Raw genomic sequence first — 14998 nt, 5'->3', positions numbered from 1 at the left:
CCCCCCCCCAAATCCAGTCAGTGGAAAACATAAAAATCTGTGGGTTTTTTCCATTAACAGGCACCTTTGTATTTCCTTTAAATACTTTGACCAGATCCTGAGACCAAACCAAACTAGAGTTAACATAGGATGAGAAGAGAGAAGAAGGGAGCAGTCATATTCCATCTCTGCCCCTTTCTGTTCTATACAAAGAATCAGGCCTGTGTTGGAAGGAATCATTAAACCAAAAATTATTTACTTTATGGGGCACTGCTTGGGAGGAGAGATAATATCTACTAGAACAATAGCTGGGGTAAAAAGACCAGTGTTCCCGAACACAGGACCTTCTTGAGGTCTTCTACAGTCTTCAAAGTGGTTTTATTTGGGTTTGGTACTTTTTTTTGGCCTGGTCTGATAAGTTCACAGATTTCTGAGCTCATTAGATTATTCAAAATGCTTCTGACTTTAGGCAAATGAGATCTCATGCTGAGACCACAGGGTACATTTGACTTTCTCAGGCAGCAAAGCTGTCATTAGGTTCTGACATTTTTGGTTTCTTCAGACTGCAATAAAGAAATATAATAATCCTTATTTCAGGACAGAGCAATGATTCATCATACTTTATGAACCTCTAGCCACATATTGGAAGAAGTCCAAAGTACTCCATTTTGTATGTGGCCAATTAAGAAACTTTACATTATGGGAAAGAGAACTCTCATATTTCTTCCTGTGTCAGAAACAACTGACAGCAGTAAAGCTTAGACCAAAGCATTTTCACTTTCTTCTGATCTATTAATGGCTGTGACATAAATTCATCAATATGTCAGCAAAAAGGTATCACATTTTCTGGAAATTTTTCAGAAGAGTTTTGCACCTACTAAGCAAGGCATGACCACTAGAGTGCCATTAGCACTGTAGATCCTGTCCTGGTATGTGTGGGTAGGACACACGGAATTTATTGTGGTTTTTTTGAAAGCGGTGAGTTAGAAGAATGGGGATCAGTGATATGGCATATGAGTTACATGTATTTGAAAATACATGTGCATTACAAAACTGTATTTTAATCTCTCTAATCTTTGCCTCTAGTATATATTAGGAAAGATTATGGTTTTATGGAACTCTGTCGCCACAATAAATGAAAATAAAGTCCCATATGGAGAGTAAGAAATCAAAATGGGTTATTTACTAAACGGCTGAAGTGGCAGTTTACAATATGATCCATTCCAAAGAGAGGGGTCAGAAACTAAGAGCCATTTTGCTTTTTAGGGAAACATGTCTGCTCTTTGCTATCCATCAAAATTCTTTGTTCATTACTCACAGATAAGACAAGATACAGTGGCAAATTCCAGGGGGTTTCATGGCTAAAAGTAAATGACAGTTGTCCAGGTCTAAAAAGAAAAAGAAGTACATTGAACGAGTATAAAATGACTCCCTTTGTTCTTGTACTGCCTTTAGAGTGTAATTTTAGCATGAATGTAGCATCATTTCCATAGTAAAGGTGAACAAATAAAATCAAAGCCATAGTCCTCAGTCACTAAGGGATCCAAAGTACCGGTATGTTTGTAACATAATAGCATTTCTCATCTGCAGCATGGGCCAGTTTCTCCATCTGCTAGTGTAAATCCATTCTGTAGAGAGGGATATTCTGATTTCTCTCCGTAATCTCCTCCATAGCAGTAGTATCCCACTGCCTGAAGTCACTGGTGTTCCACTGAACTTTGAACTGTGCCTTTCCCAGCACTAGAGTCAATGGATGCAATTCCCATTATCCTCCGAGTAAAAGACTGAAGCTTTCACCATAGTTGAATCTGGCTCCCAGAGGAGATCAACAAAAAGAGCTTAGTTACAGCAACAAAAGATACTAAATGAAAGTGGCACATGAATGACGATCTGATTCATTTGCTGACTTTTTTTTCTTTCCCCTTCTCTCATCAGAATTTACAGCATGGCCTTCAAAACATCGCAGGATGCCGTACCCAGATTTCTTTGCTGGCTGATAGGATAAAACAGCAGGCTGGGACAGCTGCACAACCCTTTCTTTTGGAGAAGCTGCAGCCGCTCCAGAGAGCATCCTATTTGGAAAAGATGTTGCAGAGGAAGTTAGATGAATTTGAGGTATTTTTTTGAATATTAAATTAGCTGTCAGTGTGAGGTAACTTCTTCACTAGAGCCCTGTAGTTCTTGAATTGAAATGAAATTTCAATAAAATAAAACTTGACAGTATGATCAACTATATAAAGAAATAATACATAAAGCGAGAGGGGCAGGTGAAGGAAGGGTTTCACCCTTCTTACCTGCTTGTGTTGCTCTAACAAGTCTTTGTAAATGGACCTATTACAGTCAAGCAGTATGGGACCCGCAGGTGATTAAAGGTTAGGAAACGTATTTTTATTCTATGAACTTCGAAGTAAGTTTTAAACTTTCTCAGCTCTGCCTTGGAAAAAACCTAAGGGCTTCAGTTTGCTTTGATAAGAGTGCAGACAATGTACCTAAAACCAAAGAGAAAACTGTGGTCATTTGATGTAATTTTGAAGACCAGATTCACATCCCTGTTCAGGCAGAGTAGGGAGGGACCTGGATCCAGGTTTCCCCGTATAATGCTCTGCTCACAGGAGTGCTGTGGGATTGATTTCCCCTCTCTGCAGGTATTCCTGAGAAAACTTCCAAGCACATGTACTGCTGTACATTTACCGATGTAAAACTAGTCTCTTCCTGTGAAAAAGTCTGGTTTCAATGAATTGTTCTGTTCTAAAGTAAACCCAAATTCATCAAGAAATTTTCAGCCAGCTCTATTTATGACTCCATCTACGAGCACAGTTCAGTGGCTGGAAGCCAGATATCTTTGTGAAGATAACAGATTTCTCATATTCTCTGGAAACTTCTCGCTCCATGAAAAATTTCATTTCTGGGTAGTCATTTTCTCTGGTGTAACCCTGTAGCATTACCACAGAACTCTCTCCCCACACCAATTTTTGCCATTCAATCCTTATAAAAGCGTTGCTGTTTCAGTGTTCTTAGAGATGTGGAGCTTAATTCTTGCAAGAAAGAAAAAGCTTCCCCAGTGCTCTTCTCCCTGACCCAAAGAAACCAACATAGTGAATAAAAAAGTCAAATTCCAGCCCAGGTTATTTCTCTCTGCAGAGCTCATGTAATCTGCACAGCCTTGGCTGTGGGCACAGGGCAGCAGGCCCTGTGTGTAGCTCAAAGGAAGCTCATTTTCACAAGTTTCTTCCCACTGATAAACTAAGTTTTGGCTTTCCAATTTCACAATAAATCAAACAGCCCAAAGCTACAAAAGCATTGCAGATGCCCCTATTCCTTCCGTATATATATGAATCTCTCAGGATTTAGAGATTCAGTTTCTGGCTCTCTGCTTTGGCTTAAATTTTCCCCTTATCCAGTGCAAAAACTGAAAAAGTTCAGTTAGTGAGTTATAAATACATTGGAATTTGGATTTAACATCTGTTTGTTTTCCTGACAATACTGCTTATTGCTCCTTTTTGTATACTGAATATGAATATTAAATCATAATTAATGTAAATATGCAATATTCACCCTAGTTCAATCTTTCACAACTGGAGGATTTCAAGAACTGCCTTGAAACGCTGGAGGGTTGTGTCAAGAATTGCACAGATGCCTTCGATAGTCTCTGCCTAGAGGGAGAAACAGACAACTCAGAATTGCTCATGGTATGTTTGGATTCCCAAGTACAAAAAGATACATACTCAAGATTAAGTGTCCATAGGATACTAGCTCTTGCCTACTTCAAGAAACTCTTTGTGTCCTAAGTATTGTAGTTACAGCACTTCCATCAGAGTAAATATAATCTCATCCAAAACACAAAAAGCAATAATTTACATCCATAAAAACTCTAGATATGCATTGCAGGCCAAATGCCTGCATGAAGGGGAGGAAAATCACATAGATTTGGGGTTGATGGGAGATCTTTTTCCCCAGCTTTGCTCTGGAGCTACCCTGTGGCCCTCAATGTAGGGTACAAAGTAAATCTGCAAGTGCCAGCTCTTGAGTATCTGTTTGGCACTGTTGGAAAAGTGGGCCTTGTGTAAGGGAATTGTGACTTTTTTTGTATCCTATATTCTTTGAAGTTAACACAGAAATGTTGGGGTTTTTTGGGTTAGCATTTTGGATGCATAACATTCAGATGCTTCCTACAGAAAAAGCTTCTATATTTCTTTGAAATGAAAGAAAGGCAGTATTTTTTGCAATTAATTTATTTTTTTACTTCCAGAATCGCACACTGGAGCTTGCTGCACTTTCTCCAAGCATAGAGAGTTTGAATGAAGCAAGCATTAAGGTGCCACTCAGTGACTTCACCCTGAAGAAAATGCAGAGCCTGACTCGGCAGTGGAGTCAGAAAACAGCAGCTGCTCTGGAACGCTGCAGGTCCGAGATGCAAACAAAAAATCACTACTAACCATTTTCTTTTCTGTGAGGAAAATCAAAGCCAAATTAAAGCATGGGAAGTCTTGCAGTCTGTTCTCAGCTTTCTCAGGGGCTTTCCAAGTTGAATTCCTGCCCTTTCAACTTACTCCAGATTATTCAGTGGCTTTTTGTATTCCAAGTCACTTGAAGCAAAAATCTGGATGTTCATAGGTGAAGAATGTAGCAAAGTGCCAAGCAAAATCCTACTATGTTAGTATTGCTAACTACCACATTAGACCATATGCAAGCATATCCAGAAAAACAAGCACCAACACAATAGTTTCTGATGATTTCTTTTGTTTTACAGTGTGCTTGAGGGAACTCAAAATGATGAAAAGAAATTCTTTCAGAAATGTGAAAACTGGATGAAATTCCTAGAAAAAATGAAAGAGGCCTTAAAAACAAATATTCCAGGACGGTTTGAAGAACTGCAGGAGCAACAGAGGGTATATGAGGTAAAGCTAACTCTAAAGATGGAAGCATCTTCTTGAATGGTGAAGGTGGGGGGAAATCACTAGAAAATACTATGCCTTTTGAAATTAGATCTGGGCAGAGTTTTACAGAACATTTCACTCTTGAAATGTGGCCTTGTACTTATTCAGAGGAAAACTTCAAAATGTGAAAATCCTTTTCCAAAATGGATGGATCCCTTTTTGCAGGGATCAGACCTTTAGGAGTGCGTCCTCAAGTGTTGCATCATGGAAGTCCTAGATTTCTCCAACTCTGAGGTTACTCTCCTGTCTGCCTGTCCTACAGAGCTGAAGCCTGTGGCCTGTGGCAACTAGCTAGGCAGTTTGCTGGCGATCTGTCAGGAACCTTACCAGTTTCTGGAAGAACTGCATTTAAAATGGAATGTTTTCACAGCATATTTCCATTTTGACCAGTTGTTAGATTTTGGTGGAAATCTATTTCACTGGCATTTTTCCAAACATTTCCTATTTGTTATAGAGAGATAGTGCTTCATGCATGTATGACAGCATCCATTCAGAGGAGAAGGTACATTGCATACTACCAGTAGCATGTGGATGCAATTCTAAGCAAAGTGTCTACCTATAGGCTTTGTCCTAATGGTGGGAGAATGAAAAAACAACCAAAATACAGAAGAAAATCATGTGGTAAATGCTAAACATCATGAACGGTTAGGGTGAGCTTTGTGCTGCCGCAGTGGACCACAGCTTCCCACTACCCAAAGTACTGCTGCTAATTCCACGGGGTGTTAAGTCTCTGCGTGTTAGTGATATTCATTAGGGACCACAGAAAGTTATTTTCTCTCTTTTACTTAGACCTCTCCAATTCATTCACTGCAATGAAATTATTTATAGAATGAACTTTTGATATCGTTGTGATAAAGAGTAAATTCTTACATGTAGCTTTTTTATACCTTTTCTATGGGTTTCTGTCTAGATTGCATTTCTCATTCGTGAGTCCAGCAAACTTTAGGCTTCAAATTACCTGTAACATACAGCTCCTGGTGGGTTCTGCTATCACATATGTGCAAACTACACCTGGTATCTAAAAAGCGTGGTATCTTTTAGGATGCATTTGACGCTAGCACTTGAAAATAATAGAGCTTTCAGCATTTAAAACTAAATAAATGCTGTCACTCTAGAGGAGCAGAACCAGCTTTCATAGCAAAAGTTGTTCAGTGAAGAGTTAAAACTGTTGTTCTCATGGTATTTTTCAGATGCTGCAAACTGAGATTTCCATAAATCAGCAGACATTTGATTCTATCATAGCAAAAGTTCTACTCTCCTTGGAATCCAGAGAAGCAGAGAAAAGGTAATATATTTCTTTTTCTCCCGAAGATCTTGGTAATTCAGTGAATATGCTCTCTTCCTTGGAGTTGGTATTGATCTTTGCTCTCATGAGGACACAAACCCAAATTCTTGACTGGGTTCACTCTTTAAATAACCCCCTGGCACATTTTGCAGAAGTGTGAGGAGGTGCAATAAGAAACACACACAGGTGCCCTGGCCAGACTGCATTTTGGATAGTAACTGGATGTTCTGCCTAAGAAAAATAATTGCTCCTGGACAGGAGGCTTCCTTTCTACTGCTACCCTGCAGTTGTTGAAACTGTAACTGTGGTTGAGAAGCTACCTTCCTGCAGAGGGTAATGAGGATGCTGCATATGAAGTATCCTTCCTCTCTTCCTAGGCCTCTCTACTTTTTAAAGTGCAGAGGTGTGAGACTATCCACGTTGCCCCTGGCACACATAACAGGGCATTGAGTCATCGGCCACACAATCCAAAACATATGGTAGCTAAACCTGTTTTTTATCGGAATGATCTTATACTTTTCTCTTAATCAATGTAGAGTGAGAAGGAGCAAGTAATATTTGTGAGCAGAGGTTTAGCTGCCTCAGGCATTTCTGCTGTGAAGACATTGCCCCTCTCTGCCAGAGCTTGCTGCTCCCAGAGAGTTGGCAGGACAGTGTGTGTGCTCCCCTCAGCCACTTCAGTATGAAGTCCATAGCTTGGCTTAAAAATGCCAGGGAAGGTAGGGCTAAACTAAGCAAAGCTGCTGGATTTTTGTGTTGAAGCTAGCCCCACAAACACAGGTGTTTGTAGAAGAGCTAATCTGAGGGCCATGGCCTCCTGCAGAGGAGCAGAATTGGTAGATGGGGGTTGTCTTAACCACTCCAGTTAGATCTGCTGGATTATCTAATCACGTTGTAGGAGAGGCCAAAAAACTGCTTGAATGGGTTCAATAACAACACAGAGCCTTTTCACTTTGCAGTTAGGTCCTGCTGCTGTAGGATACAATAATGGTTGAACTCCAGCTTACAGCCTGGTAAAGGCACAGATCAATTTTGCAGCATAATCAGAGATCTTGTCTTACTTGCATTGACCTCCTTCTTCAGAGAAGTGTTTAGTGCATATTGTTTCTGTGATTGCTGTACTAGGTATGTTGCTGTACCACAATCGCAAGAATGACTTGCATTATCCATTCTTGTATCATGTAAAAGTGTTTTTGGATTGCTTAAAAGATGGAATACAGAGAGCAGGGCTGAGCTTAGGGCTGCATAGAGCTTTTTGCATAGTTGGGTATTGTAATTGGCATACAATATTGTAAATGGAAATCCATCACAATTATTGTAAGATGCAGCCTTGAGGTCAAAATATATTAACACTCAACACTTGTCGTCTTCAGAACAGAGTTTATTTCCAAACTCACGTTGCTGAAAGAGCAGTGGCAGAATGTTATCCGGGTGATTCAGCAGAGGAAGAAAGACATCGATGGACTCGTGAGCCAGTGGCAGCTCTTCAGGAGTTCCCTGCGGAGCCTCAGCAGATTTCTTGCTGATACAAACGGCTTCCTCATAGCTGTGAAGAGCCAGGACTGCTATAGCCTTTACCAGCTTAGAAATCTAATTCATGATTTCAAGGTACTGTATTTATTTCTCATAAATCTAAAATCTGTTTTTTTTTCTCAGACTGAAACAACTTCTGTCCAGTAAGGTAAAAAGCTTTAAAATCACGTGCTTTTTGGGGAAAAAAAAATTGCTGACACTTTTTCTTAAAGCTGAGCACAGATGAGAAAATGGTGACATTGTGAAAGGCTCGTTATACTAGGAAACTTCCTGGTCAACATTGTCATTTAGTAGCCTTGTATGCTTTAAAAATATTACTGATATGAACATGGAAATGCAGGGTGCCAGGGAGATTAGGCAGGAACCCTGGTCAGCAGGTACCCTCTAGGTCTGTATGCACCTTACTGACACGGCTGCTTGAATGCAGGCCTTGCAGTTTGCCTGAAGGAAGCGGGCACATATGCGGCAAGACAGGCCACGTGGGTCCTGTGTGTGCAGGGATGGGCGGGAGGTGCCGGGAGCAGAGGATAAAGCACTTGCAAGGGGGTCTGTCCTTGGAGCCACCACTCCAGGATGCACAGACCAAGGCAGCAGTTCTTCAGGGTAGTGAGTTCTGCATTTTACGTGCAGTGGAAAAAAGTGTTTTCCTTTGTTAATTTTGGGTATCTTCATTTTCCAATTATGCACCTCTGTTTTATAAGAAAGCAAAAACAAGCAGTGAACATGATTGTTGCTTAAGGCAATCTAAAACCTTTCAAAAATACGTTATTGAATGCTATTTGCATGGTCCAAGATTTCTTGTGTTCCCACACGCCTAATGTTGATGGATTAACACATTACCAGTATTCCATTTGGCGCTTGTCCTGTTTATTTCATCTTTACTTTTACCTGCTGTGTAAAGATGATTTTCAGTGGATTTTACAAGTTAGTGCTCATGCTTTTCCTTAGTGAGAAAAGCTAGAAAGTCTTCTCCCTCCTACTCCAAATTGCCTTCCCTCCTGCTGTTGTTTTACAGAAAGAAACAATGATCATATCTGCCTGTGTTATAGACCAGTTCTGTTGTAGGCAAATTATTATTGATGGCTTACTTCACTTGGAGCATGTCATGATTAACAGAGCTGTTATCTCTGAAACATTTGTCTTAGTTGTTGGTGCTAGAGGTGCTAACAGATCTTAAACTGCTTTTTTTATTCTGAATAACTCATACAACTGAATTTCCATCTTTTTGTAACTGCTGCACTTTCACTCTATAGATTCAGTCTGTGAAAAGCTATTGTAGAGTTTTATAGATCAGAAGATCAGAAAGAATCTTATTTTTCTGAAATTAAAAAAGCAGATAGGAGAAGATCTATTCATTACTCTTTCATGGAATGTGAACAAACTAGTGCCTTGCAACTCCCTTTGTGAGTCTTCACTTCTTCCCAAGTGAAACGCCAGTGTGCTTCTAAAGCTTGCTAAGAACAGCTTAGAAACTTAATTTTTTTTTTTCTTTTAAAGAGTAAGGCAGTGATTCTTCAGAGGTGGCAAGCCATGTACTCCTTAATCATCGATGTTGGGGAGAAGTTGCGCACTGTCTCTGATCCTGAGACCAACGCTGTTCTCCAGGAGGAGCTCAGCCAGTTACAGCAGAGTTGGGGGGACACCCAGGTCCAGCTGGAGAAGAAGAAGATGCAGCTCAGCAGCACCCTACAGGTAGATGATGCCCTCCACAGGGAGGAGAGGCACCTGCTTCTCTGGCGTTGCGTCTCGAGAGCTCCCCTGCCCCACCATCCCCAGTGCTGAGCTCTGTAGCAACAAGGCAAATGCTGAGCTGCTGCTCGCTGCTGAGAGGCTCTGAGGGAGGTGCCTGTCATGTGCCATCAGGACATGTGGGAAGCTAAAACTATGGTCTCCTGATTCTCCAAAGGAAAATGGAGTTGGCATCCATTTCTTGCTACAATGTATGTTCCCGCTCTGATTGTTCTGATGCTCCCCGTGGCCTGGACCTCTCTCCTGCTTCGGGCTGCGAAGCCTAAGCTAAAATTTAGCTTAGAGGGAGTTACCATGACTTGTTGCTCCTCCTGTTGTTGCACCTCTAAACAGAAGGGTAGGTCATACTTATTTCCTTAGAGCAATGAATTTGCTATCATGGCTAGACAGCACACAGGTATGTCTTAAAATTGAATGCTGTCATCGATATGATCCCCAGCCCAAAAACTACGCTTAAAGCCTCTCAGGTTGGACAAAACAAAATGAGCAGAAATGCTCTGTAAGACAAACCTTAAATACAAGGGAGGGTTCAAGTTCTGTAAATCCATGCACCAAGTTCTTGTGGGTGGTACTATGTATCAAAAAGAAAATTCAAATAATCAGAGCACATGATTATTTACTTCAGTGGGTTGAAGGGGCTATTTTGTAACATATCCATATGGTTCAACATGTCACGATAAAGTATCTTCACCATTTATAACTTCCTGGGTCTCCTGGAGCAGAGCTGGGACTGCTGTGAAAAGCAAACCAAGGAATTAGAAAGCAGGCTGCGAGAGCTAAAGGAGAAAGTAAAAGATCCACTTCCAGTTGAACATGAAGAGCTCTACAAAGCCAAGGAACACATTAAGGTATTGAACAGCCATATTGTATTTAAATAGATGTAGTCTTTGCACAACACCTGATCCCTGTAAAATCAGTTTTCCCTCTTACCTGCTCTTCAGTGACACTGAATTTCTCTCCTTTATACCATCCTGATTGCTGCCGATCTTCACAGTCCAGCTGACCAAGAAGATTACGTGTAGAAGTAGTAATGTTTGGATTTTTTTTTCCTGCTTCTGCTCCCTTTCCACGGTCTGAATTTATAAAATAAGCAGTTCCTCAAACAAAAGGGAAAAAACTCCCTGGTCTCAGCTCAATTGGCTGCTGTTCTAATGGCTGAATCTCCCTTTTTGTTTTCCAATCCATTTTGGACAGGGAGCTCCTCAGGCAAGAGGCCTTGTAAGTCTGCAAAGCACCATGCACACCTGTGGGATCTGAGAATAATTAAAGAGAAGGAAAATTTAAGAGTAAGGGAGTGGCAAAAGCCCTTGCAGCCCATAGTGCACCAAGAAAATTAAATGGCAAGGAAAGCATTTCCAAGGGATAGGAGACATTTTGTCTGGACTGGTCAGTCTTTCATCATCCCTTTATTAAGTGAATTGTTGACCTATGTAGTGGGAACAAATAAGCTTATTAACGAGCCAAGGCTTTGAACTCATTATCAGCTGTCTGAAATCTTCTTTGTGAGTGCTGGCTGCCTTTCCCACAGCAGCAGTCTTGCTGTAGCCCTGAATTATTTGTGAGATGGCAGCACACACCTCCTGCCTCTTATTCCAGTAAGAGAAATTCAGCCGCAGAGGCGTCAGGATCAGACAGTGTCAGTGCAGTTGCTGCTCTTGGGTGTCACAGTATAATAAAATAAAGGACCAAAATGGCATGGGGGAGAAGGGACCTCCTTTCCTCTCCCTGCATTTCACTCTTCTATGGAATAAAGCTGTTTTTCTCTCTTGGACATTATATGAGGCTAGCAAAGTCCCATGAAATTCCATCGTTAGCTCCATTAATGCAGAGATTCGACCCTTATTAAGACATATAAATGCACGTGTGCACATCTGAAGGGAGTAATTTGTTGTGAGCTCAGGTAAATTTTAGTCTCGGGTTTGTTTGGTTTTTTTTCCTCCAGTGTTGAAGCAGATCAGATTTTTTTTTTTTTATGATTTAGATAAATGACTGGATCAAAAGACCTGTGAAAATGCTCGCAGGGCTTGGAACCAGCACACTTCTCCTGATAGAAACACTCACATTTTTTTTCCCTTCAAAATGAGACAAATTGGCTCCTCTGTAAGAGCTTTTTTTTATTAGAGGAGCCAGTGACACTTCCCAGCAACCACCTTGCAAAATGGGACCTAGTACCTCTTGTGTAGAGTATCATGTTTCCCAGCTGCCTGCAGTGGTGTCTCTGCTTTTTAGGTGACAATTTTAACACTGACAAGGAAAATGCATAACCTTGTTATAAAGGGAAAGGGGAGTTGGGGGAACAAAGCAGAAGAGAGAGCGTGTTTCTGTGAATGAGCAGTTTAAAAGCACCACATTTCTGACAAATCTGATGAAGTGCCTGTGAAATCATTCATTAGAGAAGGGAACCAATTTTGGATTTTTAGCCTTTAAATAAATAACCTGAAATTGGAACGAATGCAGGTGGAAAGCAACTTGGCCAAAATAATTAAAAAAAAAGAAAACCCAAAGAAGTGGGCAGGTTCCTTCCTGGATGCGAAACCCCAAATGCTGCCCTGGAGCATGGGGAGCTGCAGGGGGTCAGGTAGCGTTTCGGCACTTCGGGATGCAGCAGAGGCTGCTGCCGCACCAGTTCATCAGCAGCAGCTCTGCCCTGGGCTCCAGTGGGCTCCGAGTCAGACCCTGAGCCAAATACACGGGGACCCCGTCCAGTCCAGCTGGAGAGCGCTGCACAAGCGGCTGCACATTCCCCTCCTCTCCTCCCCCGCAGGCCAGGCAGGGGATTAACGAGCAGGTTTGGAAGCCAGAGGAGCTTAGTGCCAAGGTTTGTTCTGGGTGCGTTTCCATGCAGGAGCTGGAGCAGTCGCTGGCAGACTGGGCCCACAACATGAAGGAGCTGCGGGCCATGAAGGTGGAGCTGGCTCACTGCATCCTCACCGAGGACATGATGGTGCTTAAGGAGCAAGTTGAACATTTGCACAGGCAGTGGGAAGAGCTCTGCTTGCGAGTAAGTCTTCTGCCTCCTCTGGGGTTTTATAAGCGGGCTGTTCATAGGGCCTGGCAGAAAAGGGAGAGCGGGTTAGCAGGAGGGATTTCTCTTGGGGTTGGCTCACGTTTGCAGTCTTGGGTGGGGATGGGGCTTCTCCTGGTGCAGCTGACCAGGGCTGAAGTTTGCCCTTTGTTTCCTGGGCACAGACTGCTGAGATTTTATTTGCAAACCCTTTGTAACTGGTGAGTGCCTGAATTGCACAGAGCTCAAATGCAGCTGTTTACTGAAATGGGTGGCTTTGTTCTGGGCTGCCAAAGGGAGTTAGAGGGATAAACACAGGAATTGCCTGAGGGCATGAAGCAGGGAAAGGAAGGGGGAGGTCTTTGCAATGTGATGTTAAAAAAAAGTGTCAGGAAGAGTTGATAAAGAAAACTTAAATGTGCTTAAATACTGACTCCCTGAGTTTAAACACATTAAGAACTGACTTGTTTTTTCTGTAGCAGTAGAATACTGTGAAACACTTGCATTCTTTGTGGCTTGTTGCTATATTAACTTAATTTAGTGCTGCATGTAAAATTGCTGGGGAACATTTACTAGCAAAGTCACATGAACTTGATTCATTAGGTTATTATGCAGTTTGAATGTGTGTTTACTTTGCCCTGTTAACAGGATTGGAAGAAGTAAAATACTTCGGGGTCTTAAGTTACTCTGGATGGCTCTACATGCCAGCAAGCCAAACTCTTGCCTCTCTTTACTCACAAGTCAATAGCTTTTATTTTACGGTTTGTAAAGAAGTATTGAAGCGAGTTAGTATTTCGTGTCTAACCCTTACTCAGGCAAAGGTAAAGCAATCTTGGTGGGAATATTGCCAGAGTAATGAACAGCTATGCTTATTTCACAAACTTTGGTGTGATGAAATAGTTATTTGGATTTATTTTTTGCGTTGCAATGAGAAAGAAGCAATTCGTATCTTTGCCTTAAACTGGATGGTTAATCTACAACCAGTGTTTTCTCTGTTATTGTTTCTGAACTCTGAAAATGCCAGAGACACCCTCCCCCCTCCTGAGGAATATAGGCCATTATTTTTAAATCAAAATGCCTGAACCATTCTCCTAATGGGAATCTGTAGTTAAGCCTATAAATGCGCGAACTTTGTTGTTTTTCCTTTTTTGGTGAACTGCTGATGCCTGCTGTTTCAACTGTGCTGAACAGCCCTGAAAATTAAGCTATCTTTTGTATGTACCCCACTACAGTCTATCCAAGCAGTAATTTCCTGTAGTAATTTAAGTTCAGATTTTATTCAGAATTTCAATTTTAATTTCCTGAGGGAACAACGTTTAGTTCAGTCTATCTTGGAGAGAAGAAAGGGGTGACATTAATGTGACTGTGTTAGGCACACAAAAATCTGTAGTGGGAGGAATGTATTCAGTGCTGCAGCGGAGGGACATACTGAAATGTTTACACAGCCCTAATGTGCCCCCGGAGAGCCTGCGCTGATGCTCAGCATTGGACACGAGGGTAGGAAAGCAGACTTTATCGGTTCTGCTACTAGCACGACTGCTTTGTTTTGGCTAACAAATTAGAGGAGTCAAGATGTATTGTGTGAAAAAAAATCTGCAGTATAAATGCAGAGAAGTGAAAGCCTTTAAGAGCGAGACGTGGCTGTAGCCACGGGAGTGGGGCAGCCAGATGCCTGTGCCGGTTGGGGCAGGGACACAAACACACTTAGTGAGCAGATGCACTCAAGGGATTAGCGTTTACATAGCTGCCCTTGCAAGGTACATGTAGGTCAAAGATTTAACTATTCATATCAGTGAGTATCCTGTCCTAATGAATGCTAGCATATGGGTTGGGCCTGGACCTTGATATTCTTTTAGCCTCCCTTGGGAATGCGCAGATTGCTCCTGCATCATGCTGTGGATGCAAAATGGAGCTGGTACCGGGGCAGCTGGTCCAAGGGGACAGTGCTCCAAGCAATGTCTTGAAGGTCTCATGTTCCTAGAAGTTTGTCTGGGATGTTTCGGCTCATTCCTGGTTTACCCCCAATCTGCTTTGCTTAGCCAGCTAAAAAGTGCTTCCTGCTCTTAAAATCCTGCCTTGCCCTGTGCTTAGCAGGCAAAAATGGAGTCAGGATCATTTCAGGATTTAACGACGGTTTTGCTGACATGCATAGTCTCTTCTTCTACTGACCAAGTTAACCCATCTCCACACTTGGGAGATGCTGCAAGTGGTAGAGAAAGGATGAGGGATTTACCCTTCATCTGGACCTCTGTAAGGCCTTTGACACGGTGCCCCCACAACATCCTTCTCTCTAAACTGGAGAGGTATGGATTTGATGGGTGGGCTGTCCGGTGGGTGAGGAATTGGTTAGATGGTCACATCCAGAGGGTAGTGGTCAACGGCTCAACGTCCAGATAGAGATCAGTGACGAGTGGCGTCCCACAGGGGTCTCTGTTGGGACCGGTACTGTTTAATATCTTCATCAGTGACAGAGACAGTGGGATCGAGTGCACCCTCAGCAAGTTTGCAGAT

General features: G+C 42.0%; 1 protein-coding gene across 1 annotated transcript in view; it reads left to right on the top strand.

Annotated features, from left to right (window-relative positions):
- The window catches only part of SYNE2 (spectrin repeat containing, nuclear envelope 2), a 203754-nt gene that overhangs the window by 151471 nt on the left and 37285 nt on the right, over nt 1-14998 (top strand). Inside the window, exons 94-102 of the mRNA XM_009332747.1 lie at nt 1915-2094; nt 3540-3668; nt 4229-4383; nt 4730-4877; nt 6107-6201; nt 7575-7809; nt 9232-9426; nt 10206-10331; nt 12329-12484. Of these exons, the coding sequence (XP_009331022.1) occupies nt 1915-2094; nt 3540-3668; nt 4229-4383; nt 4730-4877; nt 6107-6201; nt 7575-7809; nt 9232-9426; nt 10206-10331; nt 12329-12484 (1419 nt within the window). The remainder of the gene's footprint in view (nt 1-1914; nt 2095-3539; nt 3669-4228; nt 4384-4729; nt 4878-6106; nt 6202-7574; nt 7810-9231; nt 9427-10205; nt 10332-12328; nt 12485-14998) is intronic.

The sequence above is a fragment of the Pygoscelis adeliae genome, unplaced genomic scaffold (genome assembly GCF_000699105.1).
Source record: "Pygoscelis adeliae isolate BGI_AS28 unplaced genomic scaffold, ASM69910v1 Scaffold179, whole genome shotgun sequence".
Taxonomy (NCBI): domain Eukaryota; kingdom Metazoa; phylum Chordata; class Aves; order Sphenisciformes; family Spheniscidae; genus Pygoscelis; species Pygoscelis adeliae.
Note: the sequence above shows the minus strand (reverse complement) of the source record. Positions and strands in the feature narration are given on the sequence as shown.